Source organism: Erpetoichthys calabaricus, chromosome 1 (assembly GCF_900747795.2).
Source record: "Erpetoichthys calabaricus chromosome 1, fErpCal1.3, whole genome shotgun sequence".
Classification (NCBI taxonomy): domain Eukaryota; kingdom Metazoa; phylum Chordata; class Cladistia; order Polypteriformes; family Polypteridae; genus Erpetoichthys; species Erpetoichthys calabaricus.
Genome location: NC_041394.2, coordinates 261351227 through 261368578, shown reverse-complemented (window position 1 = coordinate 261368578; position 17352 = coordinate 261351227). Strand labels below are relative to the sequence as shown.

The 17352-nt window shown below is 35.0% G+C and overlaps 1 protein-coding gene across 1 annotated transcript in view; it reads right to left on the bottom strand.

The window, feature by feature from the left end:
• cftr (CF transmembrane conductance regulator) overlaps positions 1-17352 on the bottom strand; it is a 136565-nt gene that overhangs the window by 78295 nt on the left and 40918 nt on the right. Inside the window, exons 6-7 of the mRNA XM_051935924.1 lie at positions 12570-12733; positions 8010-8135 (exon numbers count right to left, since the gene is read on the bottom strand). Of these exons, the coding sequence (XP_051791884.1) occupies positions 8010-8135; positions 12570-12733 (290 nt within the window). The remainder of the gene's footprint in view (positions 1-8009; positions 8136-12569; positions 12734-17352) is intronic.

Below are 17352 nucleotides of genomic sequence, written 5' to 3'. Positions count from 1 at the left end.
TCATGAGAAAATGAGTGAAACTCTAACTTTAGTTCAAGATTGACCTGGCTGGGCCTCACATCTTTGTTTTATGTCTTCTTTGTTTATGTTTGTTTCTTTTTATGTTAATACTTAGAATTATGTTTGAGATTTGATATTTCTCATGTACTTTATTAGTTTGGAGCATTCTTTTTTTTTATTTGTTTTGTTTATAAACTGACTTTGTTATTTGCCTTGTGTTTACTGGGTGGTCCCCCAAGAGGTGGCCAGGATCTGCTCTCCACACTATAAGTCTGGAGGGTCTCCCACAGTTCCTGGCAGTTCAATTCAAATATGCTTAGGAGTTTGGTGAGTGTTTCTTTGCATAGTTCTTGGGTTCTTTGGATTTTTGACTGTATTGCTCCATTTTTGACCATTTTTTGAATAACCGTATTGGAACTTGTTTAGCTTTGAATTGTTTTTTGTGTTACAGACAACTCCTTTTGCCTTTGTATTACCCTACAGAGCTTCACTCTTGTGGAAGAACAGTTTTTGTGAAGGATAAAGCTTTTATTTTTAAAGACTCTGTGTTTGCCGAGGTACGACTGTGACGGTCCCCTTCCAGTGCACATTTTTGAATTGTTTTGGGGATTCCAAGTTAAAAACAGGAAGGAGAAGGACCCTGAACAATTTCAGAGAAAGGTTACCCATGCTTTAAAATTAGATTTGTGGTTGTGTGGTGTAATTCATTTCTATCTTTGATAAACATTTTTGTTTTTTATTTTCTTGTATTTTATCCCCTATGAATTGCCACTTTGTAAGTACAGATTTTTTGTCTTGTTATATGCTGGTCTACAAGTGTTGCTATCAAAACTGCCTCAAGTTCCCCACAACCTGGAACAGGAGAAGCAAATTAAGAAAAGAATATATAAGGAATATAAACAATTGCACAAGCAAAAAAGGGAGAAAAATAAGTGCAGAAGAGCAATCTCTCCAAGCTCAAACAAAAACACGAAAGAGCACTCTGTCATACTGTGTGTTGATAGTGTTACCATACCACTAAAATACTGTATTGAACGCTACTATAGCACAAACGCTGCTTCTAAATGTAACAACAGAGCAAAACACACCCTCACTTCAGAAAAGAGCAAAAGAATTACATAAGCTAATAATAAATAACTGAAGCATACTGGAATCTCTTACCATGTGAACGCCAAGGAGCTTCAAAGCCATTTTACAACAAGCTGAAGTAAAAGGTAAAAAGAGTAATAAAACTCTGTCATTAAAATTTATAAGTGAATTACTCGTGAATGTAATCACTTGGAAATAAAATGACTTTTCTATTGCATTTTTACTAAATTGATTTTAATACGTAAACCCTTAAATGTAATAAATATTAAAGAAACTTCAAAGAAAATCCAAGATCTATTCCAGGATTAAAAATACTGAATTATACATTTTTAGAGGGAAAGATTTTTGTCAAGGCGCAAAATTCAGTATTTTTTTTTTTTAGTTTGGATAAATGAAGCAACAGAATTAGTTGCACGGCGACATGATAATTAACAGTGTAGCCTTACTCTGAAAGAGGGCTTGAAGTTCAAGTAACATTCAGAGAACTCTCTTTCTTATAGTTACCTCATCTGTTTATTGTGTTTTGCTTCTTTCAGGATGTGCTCCTTGTTCCCACAATTCAACAACTCATTTATTAATCGGTTTAACTAACCAGTGGTTTAAAATTGTAGGTATGTTGTCACCCTGAAAAGAATAAGCAGATTAAAAAAATGGATGGATGTCACCATCCATTTGTATTTCTCTCAAGGAAGTTTTATATCCCATACAAGCTATTCTCCGTTCTCAAGCCTTTTGTTAATTATAAACATGCAAAATCTCTCAGATCTCAGATGGATTCAGTTCCACTGAATTTCAACTTGAATGAATCATGGAAACTGAAAACTGGTAGCAATGATAAAAAGCTCAGTAAAGATAATACAATACAAATGATTCCTTGGAATCCATTACATTTTTCCTCACTTGTTTGTTCTTTTTTAGGGGAAAAAAGTGAAACTATATTTCTCTGTAGCAATTTAACATACAGAACATTTACACTACCGTCAAATTGCCAGGGTACTGATTTACGTCTTCAGAGCAAGTAATCTTAAACTCTCAGAGAACAGCAAACACACAAGCAATGAAATCCACATTGGTAAAACTCCAGCATTGACTCAGGAACTCTGAAGTATATAATGGTTTTAGCAACTGAGATGGCAGAGTGTTGCATATCATAACACTAAATTTATTATCTAACTGAACTAGAATAAATGGACAGTGTCTGTCATTTGTGAGAGAAAAAATATCACATTAAAAAGTTTTGCAGCTCTTTTAGATTCAGCAACAATAAATGTTTATTAGATTAATGGAAATATGCCATACCATTGTCTATGCCCATTTAATCCTAAATAAAGCTGCGGAGGGTCTGGAGCCTGTCCCAGCAAGCATAGGGCACAGGGCAGAAACAGTGCCCTGGACAGGAAGCCATCCAATCGCAGGGTAAACACACTCACACACACGTACACAACTATTAGGAGTCAATTCACCAACAAACTTAACCTGCAAGTCTTTGGACTGTGTGAGGAAACTGAAGCCACCCAGAGGAAACCCACACAGCAATGGGAAGAATATGCAAACTTGAAACACGGACCCTGGTCTCCTTACTGTGAGCCAGCAGTACTACCACCGCACCACCAAATGGAAAAATTGTAATGATTAATTATTCTATTTATTACTGCATTTACTAATGACTAATTATAGTATAAAAGAGCACATGCCAAACGGCAGACAGCAGAATACTAAAATTATGACAAATTTATTAAAAGGAAAATGAGATTCATACCAAGTATTGCGTAATGTTATCAGTGAAGAAATAATTTACACATTATGCGAAGGTGTCCTAACTAACTTTAGGATAAGTAACACAACAAAATGGAACCAGTTTCCCAATAAAGGTTGAGTCCTGGAAAAGGAGGAGCATACAGTTCCCGATTAGGAGAAGTAGAAACATTTAGTCCTTTAAGAAAATAGACGAATTGAGAGCTGTGGTTGAAACACCAGAACTTATGGAGGGTGAGCAGCTTTAAATTTCTTAAAGTGACAACCCTCAATGAACTAAAGTGGGCACGACACATTGCAGCTCTTGTCAGAAAGGCTTACCAGCACCTTTACTTCCTCAGACATCTGAGGCAGTTCAGATTATTCCAACTGTTCTTGTAAAATTCTAGAGTGCATAGTAGAGTCCATCCTCACTGGCTGAATCACATCGTGGCGTGGCTCCTGCTCAACTTAAGATCGTAAAGCATTGTAGTGATCTCTGGTGAAGGTGGCACAGAATATTACTGGCACAATGCTGTCTACTATTCAGGACCTATACAACACTATCTTGGAAAGGCAAAGAGGATCAATAAAGACCTCAGCCATCCTGAACGTCTACCTTCAGACTAATGGTACCAGGCCATTGGATTCACCAGTAGATTCAGGGCCAGTGCATAACCACTAGTTCCTGAACAGACAATCATAAGAACAAATATTATATCAATACACATTGTGTGTACATACTGAATATATCATATAATACATATATACTGTATAGATGCAGTGTATGTTGATTTTTTTCAATCAGTTGCATTTATGTGTCTTTTGTTAGTAGTGTTTTACTATCAACTGTTCTGAGGAGACGTGCAGTTTGAATTTAAATTGTACTGAGTACACAAGACCATAAACTTGACTTGACCTGAATTGAGCTCTAGTCTGGAGTTCCTGAAGGTTATGCTGCCTAGGTATGGATAATAAGCAGGAATCATGATTTAAATTTCTTCAAGTCAGAGATATAATTGAGTGTAGGATTAGGAAGAGAGCTGAAGTCAAGAGTCATTGGAAGAAAGTAGAAGCCATGGACGTAACATAGAAACTGAAGAAGGTGGAAGTTGTGGTACTGTTATAGTACCAAGGAGTTAGACATACAAAGGTGGACACCCCTGTTGACCGGTTGTCTTATTTTGTCTTGTGTTCCGTTTTGTGTTTTTTTCTTCTTTGCATTTTCAAAGAAAAATAAAATGTCTGCCCATTATTCCAACTACTGTATAGGTGTTCTATGTTCATGACATTTAGTGATCTAACATTTGTACATCAAAATCTTTGTGACTGGAAAGTACTACAGATAAAAGAAAGAAAAATAGCTGGTTAATTAGGAAATAAATATAAATGGATGCAGGTAATAGTGGAAAGTTTAAAAATTATTGGAGCATAAATGGACCACAATAATTTATTGCGTAATTATTGCTCAACTTCAAAAAATTCAATTAAACTAACCCCAAATATTCTGATACAGTAGCTAACTACAAATATTCTGATGTAAATAACTGAAAACAGTTGAAATACTTTGAGAAAAAAATAAAGCTTCATGAGTAAGAGGAAAAATTCTTATTAAAAAAAATTGACTTTTATTAAAATCTTAAAAATCAGAAAAGATAATGCTTAGATTAGGTTCCAGGATCTGGCCATATGTCTATTATATCTCTAACAGGTGACTATTAATTGCCATCCTCATAAACTCCTCAACAGTTCCAATTGGTTCCAATCTGCCTCAGCTCTACTCCCCAAGAACTGTTGGGATCCTCAGACTGGACATAACAGAGGACAAATCCTACAATTCTTCATAAGAAGCTCATTTCAATCAGTTGTGCATACAAGTTTATTCTTTTAGGAGTACCCAAAGCTTGTGAGCATAGATGAGAACAGACACAATGACTTGTAGTCTAACTCAGGGGGTTCTCAAACTTGGTCCTGGGGACCCCCTGTGGCTGCAGGTTTTTGTTCCAACTAACTTTTGTTTTTAATTGGACTCCTGGGCTACGTAAGTGAACTGATATTTCCCAAGTTCTATGCTTGCTAAAAAAATACTAAAATGTACCAAGCAGTTATATAGGAATAATGTATTTTTTTTTCTTTTTAACAATAGTTTCATCTTGATTTTCATTCTACTTTTCAAGGTGTTCTAATTGTTTAATTAATCCATTATTTACGAGTGGGTCTGACGCTAAAGTTGTTGCAGCCTTTGATTATTTGCCAGCGTGTCTGCTCTGCTCGTTTTTAATTGTCATTATTATTAGGATTCAATGAAGGGAGCAAACTGCACAGACAAAGGGCAAAATATAATGAAAAGAGAGTTAAGCATTTAAATCCATAGCAAAACCAGAAATTTTTCTAAGTTTCTTATAAATATAAAAATCATGCTGCTGTGCTTTTCTGAATGTAGAATAAGAGAATAGGAAAAAAAACAGCTAATGAGATTAATGTTATCAGTTGTTGTCACTGATTGTGAATCTGGTTGGAACAAAAACATAAAGCCATACTGGGCCTCCAGGACCAACTTTGAGAAACCCTGGTCTAGCTCACAAAGATCACAGGGCTTTTCACTTTCTAAAGAAAGAGAAACCAAGGCTCTCCCTTTAAATATATTTGCTTCATTATCTGATATAGAGACCCGTGTTTCTCAACCTGTGGAACACAAGGAGCTATGGGGTGGTACACAAGGATCAAACACACAATGCTGGGAACTGTCAAGGCAGGCAAAGAACAAGAGGGAGAGACAGAGTGAGAAAGAGAATTCACTGCACAAAAGAAAAGAAGCAAACCAGCTGCAGCTACAACCCAAGAGATAACCTCAAAAAAAGCAGAAAAGTATTGCATTATTAACACTTGTATCTGTTTATGGAATTAATAAGTTAAAAAAAAAACCTATTCATGTTTGTGACTAATCCGCTGTTAGTTTCAATCATTTAACTTGTCGTGTCACATTTTTGAATGATGGGAGCTGTAATGATGGCCAGATGAATTGCCTTTTTTACAGTGTGATACATAACCATAATAAGTCAACAGAAGCTTCACATTCATCCTATGATTGTAATAAACATGGCTGCAGTTGTGCATCCAGCCACCCATGCATTTTAAAACCATTTATTCCATTGCAGGATCATTGAGGGCAGGTGCCAGGAGTGGAGGGCATTCTAGATATGACCAGGTGTCCGTATGCGGCTTTGTTAAAATTTTGATCATGCTCTTTGCTATGGAGCTAAGTCAATCAGGGGCCTGTCGGTGTATTTAATCCAGCCTTGGCAGGTGTCTATCCTGGCTGCAATAGGCCCGAAGCAAGCACTGTTGGACATTGCGCCTACCGTGTACGTATCTGTCTACAACTGTGAGAAAATGAGTTGCTCAATGTTACTGTAGTTGCCCAGGTATTTGTGCAGCTCAGTTTGTAAATCTGTGATGGTCTCAAGATACAATGTGTAATGCATATGGAAGGCTTAACCTCAGAGGCACACAATTAGCCGGGCTCCTAAAACACAGAAAAAGCAAACACTACATTTATGTCAATCAAAATCAAATTGGAATCAAATTAATGTTCATTACTACATCATCTAAAACATATTAAACGTGCAAAAAAACATATACGACACATACTGTGTATGGTATAGAGCAAATGAGATGCAGCATCTAGTTCTAAGTAATTCTCGCTGTTACTTCACAGACATAAGCAATAGTAAAGACTTATCAGGCATGTAAGGCAGCTTGAAAATAACAGAACAAAGGCAGTTTGATGTGGATTCTAAAATAATGATCATTTTCAACTGACAAGTCTGACTTAATGATACATTTTATTCAGAATATTTTGTGAAAGTAGAATAGAATATTTTGGAATTAAAATTATTCTTATCATGCCATATTATTGTTGATACAATAAAAAATTACATTCATTAAAAATAGATGAATATAAAAAATGAAAAGAGACAGACATGTAAAAACTATCTGTAATACCTTGTTAGTTCCCATCCCTATATGATATTGGGGGTGGTGGATAAATATCACCTTCAGTTTAACCTAATAAGAGTTCAGGAATTAATAATTTATGACAGAAAAAATGTCAGAACAATGAAACATTTTAATTCCTGGGGGTGTTACTTGTAGAAAAAGGGTTGAAAACCTCTGATATAAACCAAACATATAGTTTGTAAATGCAGACATCAAAGGGCATGCAACGTAGATTATGTAATCATACGCCTCTTCTAGATATGCAGAGCACATGTAGAGGATCTCTGAAAACTCTCACAGCATCTGCAGTTTCATCCAAGCCAGGATTTATTCTAGACTTTCACAACCAGGACAGCATGCTGCAAGGTGTGAGAAGTTGAATGATAAGATGCAGGAAGAAATTGATTTAATGTTATATGTTAAAAATGTTAAAAGAAAAAAAACATTCTCTTATGTAGTTCCTACTCAACTCTAAACATTTGCCTACTGTTTTAGGCAGGGTGTGCCAATGCAGCAGTTGATAAGGATGCAGGAAGCAAGATGCCGAACGTGATTCTGTACATCTGTTGGATGAGACCGTTAGAAAATGGGCCTAGAAACGTAATGCATAGTACTTACAATCCTGAAAATGAAAAGTAATGTCTGATTCCATAATTCTAAATATAATGTTTAAAGTATTAAAAAAGAGAAAGGAAACAGAGAACTAAGAATGAAATAAAGTTAAAAATAATCTGAAGTTCAGAAGAAGCTCATACACAAATTACCCTAACTGTAAAGAAATGCATGAAAACTGGTTAAAGTCTGTAGATATACACACCTAAGCATAAAGTTGGAGAAAAAGGTTCTGAAATAATTCAATGACTTGTTAAATGCAGATGGTATTTGTCACCTGGAATGCTTTACTGAATTCAGTCATTTTTAATCTTTTATAATTATCATCAATCAATATTGTAGCATAATAGTCATTATTCTTCATTCCAAATGTGTCAGAAAGGTTAAAAATACATACATTGAGCAATTTTAAATCAATGACTGCATGTCTCATTACATCATTAGTATTATAAAACATTTATTATCTTAACAAATGTGAATTAACCTTAAAACGAAAGCATTACATGTGAACTCCTAACATACCAGATCACAGTACTGATACAGTACAGTAGTGAAAGTCATTACACAGTACTCACTGTCTGATCTTATCAATGATTCCATCCATTGCATTCTCCCAACCATAGGCTTTCACAGAGTGGATATTTTCAATAATCTCAGAAGTAATTAGAACTCTGTCGTTAATATATCCGGCTCTCTTGTCTCTAAAATAGAAATGATTAAATGCATGTCATACTCCAATTAAATCTACTTCTCTCACTATTATGCTGAATTGTAAGTGAATTTATAGACCAGAAACACTAATGATGTGTTTACTTGCTAAGATCATTTTAATAGCTATGTTGTCAGGGTAAGTGAAAGAGTTTATGCCATCTATAGAGTATTAAGAAACAAAAAACATTTTAGTATTGTTATAGAAGCAGCCAGTTACATGTCCCACCTCTTCAGATATAGACATACCAATTACAAACAGTACCTCATATCAGAATCACTTTCAGATTATTTTTATACTGTAGTTGCCACAGGCAGATTATGACTTTCATGGATATAAAATTTCAGTTGCAATTAAATAGTGCTTGAGAATAATCAAAATACTAGTGAAAGATATCAAAACATACTGTATATCTAGATATTTAGCGTTGCAATTTGTATTTATTTTTGGTCTTTCTTTTTGGCCTGGTAGTAAGGATGAGTTGGTGATGGCTTAGGAGAAACTGATAGTGTGCTTGGTAGGAACCATTTTTACAGCTGCTCACTCTGTCACCTAGCAAAAATATATTTTGAGAGTTGTTTCTCCTTAAAATGTTGTAATACTGAAAACAGTATAACAATCAAACTAACAAGAGTGGCATATAGCATTTCAGAAACAACCCGCAGGTACTGCAAACAGAGCATCTTCTGTTACTGTAATGAGAGCGCACACGTTAGAAAGGAGGACTGAGACTTAAAATTGGATTAAAAATGCAGGAAAAAATCAAAAAGTCCTACTCCACTCTCCAAAAAAAAAGACATGCACTCAACTGTTATTGATAATAATAATCGTGTAACATTTCAGCAGCATAGTCAGCCCAACTCCCTGCTGGGGTGTGCTCTTAATGGCGATTCATGGTTTTTTATTGGGTTGTGTGGTTCCTCGTAGAACTATTGCTTGACAAAGAACCTTTTCATTCTGGAAAGGGTTCTTTGTGTTCTGAAAAACTTTCTAATATTTAGAATAAAAAAATCTTTAATATATGTTAAGCTACCTAGCATGACACTAACAGATTGAAAAAAAACAGGACTTAGCCTGTGTTATTGTATGCAGTGAGAGACCTTTTATTTGTATTTCACAGATCTGTCACGATCAAGTCATGGTTACTTACTGTAGGGAGCCTGTTGCAGATTTATAGAAATAAAGGTTCTTTCTGGAACTTTCATGTAGATCAGTCTGTTAGGAACCAAAAATGGATCCCGCATAAGAGAAATAGGCAACGTCAGTCCTGGAGGGCCGCAGCGGCTTCAGGGTTTCATTTCAACCCAATTGCTTAATTAGAAACCAGTTCTTGTCAATCTCAGACCGTATTTAAGTGTATGGTTTGTTAATCTGCAATGTCATGTTCTTATATTGTAGATTTTGTTCCTTTCATCCAAATGTTTTGAAGTATAAAATGGATCATTTTCAGTCTGTCACATTTCACATCTCTTAAGTGTTTTATTAAAACAAACAGTGCATGATGAATCCACACAGGTGTAAATGGAAACAAATCAGATGGACAACTGCTGGCTCCTTCGCCATTTGCATCTTATTACTAATAAGCAGCCATTACAAACAGTGAGTGCAGCTGTTAAAGAATAAAATAAGCAATTAAGGGTGCGGGACCTTAACAAGCAAGACCACTAAAATGAAGCAGAAAATGTCACTTTAGCAATAAAGAGCTTCATCAGCAATAACTGATTTCTCATTAAGAAACTGGGTTGGAACAAAAACCTGCAGCCACTGCGATATTGCCGACCCCTGTCTTATAGCATCATCACTCTGAAGAAGCACTTTTTAAGAATTTTGAGTCTTTTTAATTAGCTTACCATTTTGTTCATTTATTATATCAGTTTATGTAATGTACTTCTCTAACTTAAGCGTTTCTTGTGAAAAAGTTAAAATAAATATAGATACAAGATCGACCTATTGTATTATATTCAATGCATAACTTTGTCTCTCACTGTAATTCTTAAAACAGTTTCAAATTTCAAAACAAAATGCTGTTAATGTATTTTGTTTATAACTGAAATGCATAAATAAATCTTGTAAAATAGAGCACAATATTTGATAAAACTAAATACTACTAGTTATCGCATCAAATGTTACATCAACATTTTATTCAGTTTCAATAATGTGTTTTTAATTTGACTTTGGCTGGTTATATTTTTAAATTACCTTATTTTTAAAGGCTGTTTCTATTTCCCAGTGGAACTTTTCCAGCCGGTACATTTCAAAATATATTTTTATTTTAAAGGGTCTCTTTTAATCTATAGTTTTATACAGTCTTTAACTGTATATTCATTTCTGCAGTTTTTAAAAATTTATTGACTTATTTATATATATATCATTGCTCTTTTTCACATACTTTTTATTTATCTCATTTTGGCACAAATGGCGTTCCATTCACTCCTGCCAATCGAGGTTACCTGCCTAATGTAACACACCTGACTCTAATAGTCCAATGTTCTTTCTGAATGGTGAGGAACACACAACACACAACGGACAAAGTCCCAGCAGTAGCGAGCTCATGTCAGGTCAGCTAGCAACATGTTAGCAGATGACAGACCATGGGGTCATCAACTCAACCCAATAGAGCTGACTAATGAAATGACAGCTTATCTGGTAATGCATTGCAGAACACCAAGTCTAGTTGAAAGCTTTACCTTCTGTTCTTCATTTTCAAAATTCTGGGACAATCATTTCTTTTTTTTGCTCCTTTCACCCCGTTTTGAAAAACTACAAGGTAGTGTCATGTGTAAAAAAGCTGATTTATGCCAGCTATATATTTTTTCCTGTGGTGGGTTGGCACCCTGCCCGGGATTGGTTTCTGCCCTATGTTGGCTGGGATTGGCTCCAGCAGACCCCCGTGACCCTGTGTTCGGATTCAGCGGGTTGGAAAATGGATGGATGGATATATTTTTTCATTTTATCTTTTAATTTAATTTGTATATTTCATATTTTTTAATATATAGTAGAGGTAAATTTATGAACACTGTCCACTTGTTATGTGGACTTGTTATGTTGGGGTAACTGAGAAGTGCATTTGTAAAATTAAACACACTGCTTTATAATCATATTTGCATTCAAAAGCACCTACAGTAGGCAAAAATGAAGTATTCTGTGGAAACTGAGAAATGAGGGCAAACCCTTCCATGATTTATCTATCAGCAAAGACTACCAAAAAAAAAAAACTGATTAACAATAGATTCTAAGTTGAAGTCGATTTACTGTAGTTAAACATCTGTTAGCATTTATCTTAAAATATATCTTGATATTTAATATAAAATATTGATCTTAAATTATTATTTTATTTCTTGACAACTGATCAAATGATTGTCTATATACATATACAGGTGCCATTTACATGCAGAAGCATTAGATGTTTACAGTATTAGTTGAAGCGCAATGGTCTCTGACACAATGAAGTTTTCGCTCATATTGTTAATTATCAAGGTTAATTAAACATTGAAAACAAAGTCACTATTTTTTACATAATTAAACATGGGCCTGCAGTCTAACAGTTTGAAGTATCACTGTGTGCGTAGAGTTTGTTTGTATTCCTTATGTCTGCATGGGCTTTTCCCCAAGAATTTCCATTTTCTTTCCGCACTCTTAAAAACAATGGTTATTTAATGGCATGTTTGGTTCTTAATGGGTTTGTATGGCTCCTCATAGAACTATTCCTTGGCAAAGCACAATTTAATTTAACTGGAATGGGTTCTTTGCATTTGAAGTCAGTTCTTTGTGCTTTGAAAAACTTCCTAATGTGTAGAGAAAAAGCTGAAACCTTTAATCTGTGTAGGCTATCAACAGGACACTAACAGATTAAGAAAAACCCACACTTGGCCTGTGTTATTCTATGCTGCAAGAGTCTCTTTAATATCATGACCCCTTGGTATTTCACAAATCTGTCAAATCTGGTTATTTACTGTATGGAGCCTCTTGGGGATCTAAATAAATGAAGGCTCTTTCTGGAACCTTCATGTGAATGGGTCTTTTAGGAACATAATATGGTTCTCCTATAACATTACTCTGAAGAAACACTCCGGCAAAAATGGTGTTTTAGGTTAACTGAGCACTCTAATTTGGGCCATCTTGACTAAATGTGTGTACATGAATGTACCCTAAGATGGACTGATTTTTATGTATGATTTTGAGGTAGGTGGAGAATACTGTATATATGTCTTTCAAGTATTGTCTCTCTCATGGTAAGTTCATAGTCTTCTAATGTTTTTTTAATGTGTTTTTTATGTAATGCCAAGTCATTAACATTCAAGAACCCATGAGAGCACATCTTTAGGTCATGAAAACTTAAACAAACTTAGTGGCATTGGCAGAGGGGATCCCATGAAAGGATCCTGAAGGTTGGCAAAAATGATTGTTCTCAGACAGATTTTCTCACCTGTAGTGCACCATCCGTTGGGCAAGACAGGCTTGAATAATAGCAAGCAATGTGAGAGCAGCCAGACCACAAAATGCAGAGGCCTCGACGAGCTGCCAGATAAACCCCATCAGTAAAATGCACTGCAGTGGTGCAATCCAGACAAAATGGGCAAGTGCCAATCCCTGCAAATTCAACAAAAGCAAACATCTGTGTCAATCGCAGCAATAAGCATTTAAAGGTAACCACACATCAATCGAAGACCCCAACATATGTTTCCTGTTCACCAAAAAATGTGGTTTTGACATGTGTTCTTTCATATATATATACTAGGGACATTCAAAAGTTTATGCACTTTTATATTTTTGTTGAAAACAGTGAAGACGGGAGTAGTAGTAATTGGGCATTAAAAGTTGGTACAATGCTGGGAAAATTGCATTGCAAACAAAGGTGACTATGTAGAAAGTGATGTAATTAGTTTTTGAAATTCTTAATAATAGAGTTTAAAAAAGTGCGGAGACTTTTTGAATGTCCTTCGTATTTATAGGACAGTCTTTAAACAATAAAAATAAGATTTGGTGGGGCTCAGTAAAACAGTATTTTATTATTCAGACTTGTAACAAGGCAAGCCTCACTAGTAGCAACTTGAAACGAGACACATGAGAAAATGAAAAACTTCAATTAATTTCCAAATGCAATAAAGGTTTATAACCCAGAATATTTAGCAAAAATATTGTACATGTTTTTTTTATTAAGAACATTCACTTTGAAACAATGCCAGAGCACGAAAATATAATTCAGAACACCATATAAAAGCCAACAATTGATCAAGCAACAAAAAATATTGTTTTTTATTTTTGCTATTATTAATCCTGTATGGATATAAAACAGATTGGATCATAAATTAAATTGTCAGAAGCAATGATGAAGCTAGAAGTCATCAGGAGAGTTGAAGTGAGATTCTCCTAAAGAATTTCCAAAAAACTATCAAGAGAGAGGAGAAAGGAGCATATAAGCCACATTTACCTAAGCTATAATGAACTCAGAGATATAATCAAAAGTCTGTGATATAGAAAGAAAGCAAAATGAAGAAATCATGAATAATACAAGAGGTAGACGAGAAAGGAAACAGAATGAAGTGTCATTCACTACTAGTGTAGGTAACAGAGAATTAAAGTATGATGGTGAACTCCTGGTTAAGGCCATCTTCAAGCTGGACCAAAGTTCTGTCATGTCAACACTCTCATAACTCACTTCTTGTTTGATTAAGAACTTTATTATAATGACAAACAAAATAACAAACCTAAGCTATCTTATTGATTTTAACCTAGTGAGTACACATGGAACATAATTGTTTGAAAACACATCTACTGTATTTAAAGGGAAGATAAATCATTAAAAAATGGTAGAGCTGCCTGTACAGTATTAGTATATTGATATTTTAATTCTATTTATTACTCCTAACTAGACTGTAACTGTATATCTATTACAAATAAATCTTTACATTGAGGATATAAGGAATTTCATATAATATACATTTTATGTACAATAATTAAAAACGTAATAAACATTATCTTGGAGCATTTGCGTCCTACATGGTGGAAAATAGAATGTGCTTGTTAATCTTGGGACAGTAGAGAATGAGAGATGCAAGGCCCCATATTGGGGTGTGCAAGGCTTGTGCTCCCCCTGCAGCCATGAATTGAATTAAGCAGGTTCAAAATCAGATGGCTAGATGATTGTATTCACCTGTATTACTACTGTTAGGAGTCAAAAAATAAATATTTGTAGATACATGGATGTTTATATGAGCAGTTGTGTGGTACTTTACACATACTTTTAACAATTCATTTACATTACTTATTCATATAAAGATTTATGGGGAAATGAAGTCTGTTCAGGACTTACTTATAGTCATAATGATTTACATGCCATTATTACTTGTAATGGAGACAAGTGGCCAGTAAGCTGAACGTTGATCCACTACGTATATGGATTGGAGTGCCACTTTACCTCTGGATACGCTCACCAGTCTCCCCAACTTCATTTACAGAATTTCACATACACAGTCAAGATAAAGAACAAAGCTGACCTTAAAAAGCAAGTTTAACAGCACAAATGTATGTGGGGTCATAATGATTTCATGTGTCACACTGCTCTGGTCCCAAACAGTGGTAATGACATCATAACGGAAAAGACTGACTAATGGCAGATTTGTACAATGAAAAATCACAAAGACAACCAAAAGACATGAATTACTGCAAAATATAAGAAAAGATAAGGCAAACTGTCAAAAATCTTCAGCAACGGATTTGTAAAAGCAAAAATATTAGATTGTATTTGAAAAGAGGTTCAGAGCAAAACAATGGAACAAACAATTGCAACCAGTTTTTGAAAAGGCAGTTTACTATGACATCCCAACGGATTTACTTCCTAATTCTAATTTGTTAACTTATCAGATATCAGTTTAAGGTAATTGGTTCGGTTCTTGCCTCTCTGGCTCTTATGTATGATCTCTTCGCTGGCTTAAGCAAGTTGGGTAACATAATAGTTCATTTTAATCTATGTTTGTTTCAAAAAGAAATAACACATAAAATTAGGTCTTGCATCTTGATGAAGGAGGCTTCTTATTGAAACAGACATGGTTCTTTCAACCAGGCAGTGAAATACAGCAGAATTAGGGAAGCTTTGTGGAATATAGTAACAAAGAGTGGGATTTTCAGATAATATGAATGAACATTTCCCAAGAACTCTAAGAAACAGACCCAACACTATCAATAGCCCAATGTCATGTGTCACACAAGTGCAAGTCGGAGACAACTAAAGGGTCTGAATAATGGTAATTCCACACCCGACCGTGGGGCGGTGGGGTGCAATGACTGTTTTTCTCAATCCCTTGCAGATCATTCTCGGGAAATCTCCAATGAAGTCACTTCCGATTCCGGTGTCTCCAATGATGCCACTTCCGGTGCTGACAAATAAATACACCATCTTTACTGTCGAGAATCAGTTCTGTTTTGGACTCTGAACTGTAAAGACCTTCTCTAAAACTTAACCTTTTGCAGCCAGGATATAATATGCCTGCTGCAAACCTTCTTGATGTCTTTGTGTGCTCTTTGTGACACATCTTTGAATAGGCCCGATGAGGAATGCTATCAGACAGTTGTGACATTAATGAATAGCAGGGAATGACTAAGGTATTTCTTCAAGGACATTTGACAAAAACAGGTAAGAGCAATTGCTAAGATCATCACAAATCATAAGATATCTAACCAAAGGGAAAAAGTAATCAGTTTAATTTTGCTTAGTTAGTTAACAGCTTTTGTGCTTAGCTACGTCTGGTTAAATAACTTCTTATATTTGTTCAAGGACTACCCTTTACTATTTCATTTAGTCATTGTTTATGTATTGTGCATGTTATGAGATTTTGTACATTCTGATTTCTCTTCATTACTTTTCCCTTTTACTCTTTCTTTTATTGATTAATTTATTAGACTACTAGTCAAACTGCCAGTGGCAAGTTATGTGTTCAGGACTAGTTTAAAACATAATCTGTGGAAATTTTAATAGAAATATAAACAAGAAGCCTTGATACTCTGGTCTGGTTACATAATGAAACAAACTGCTGCACAGAGAAGAGAGATTATGAAAAAGACTCATTTCAGACTACTTTTTTTCAATAATAAAAACAATTGGCAAATGAAAAAGGGAATAACATTTGACTGCTGTAGAAAGGTTTCCAGCAAATAAGAGAATCATCCATAGGTATAAAGAAGAAAGAAAAGAAATAAAAAGTTGTGTAAAACTGGCCATGCATCAAACAACTATAAAAATGTCAAAGAGAGGTAATTGAATTGATACAATGCAAACTGGATGAGAAAACCGATCTTATGCAGGACAAATGAGCATTTAAAAAGAGTAAACTTCTCTCCAGGGTGCAGAATGTATCCACGATGTGCAGTCTAGCTGATAATTGCTTGCTGGCAAAGTCAATGCATTTCAACATTCAACATACAAAGTCAATTTTATGGTGGAAAAAAATCCAGAAAGACTCCTGTTTCTGCTTTTCTTTCACTGCTGTCACTTATGGTATTTAATTCAGGAGAATAACAAATGCGGTGCTTACTTACCAAACTAAAAAGGCAGGCCATTGATAAATGTTTTTTAGAGTTTTGCAATTGCATTTTTAATAACATTTTTTGGAAAGCTTAATGCTGCTCTGTTATTATTTTCAAATTATTTTAGCTGTAAAATCATTACCCTGGTTTAAAATAAAATTATAGAGAGAAACCTAACTGAGAATGACCTTAATACACAGCTCATTGTGACAAATAACCAATATAACTGGAATTTGGAAAGTAATTGTCTCTCCTCAAAATGCCTTCCTTCCCCATCCTGTGAGACCCTGAAGAAACAGTAAAGATTTAACAGTCAAAGCAAAGCAAATATGGATGTTTTAAGAGGCAGATAAGTTAACTGTCTGTTAAACTCTAAAAAGACTTGGATTCATGAGATGGAACTCTAACAGAACTTTATGAAGTCCAGAAGATTGAATTATTTAATTGACAAGCAAATTGCTGCGGTGGGTTGGCACCCTGCCCAGGATTGGTTCCTGCCTTGTGCCCTGTGTTGGCTGGGATTGGCTCCAGCAGACCCCCGTGACCCTGTAGTTAGGATATAGCGGGTTGGATAATGGATGGATGGATGCACAAGCAAACTGGGTCCAAATTAACAAAATGCTGCACGTTAACAATAACGGATCTGCATTCAATAGAATAATTTGTATATCTTATAAACGAGTAAT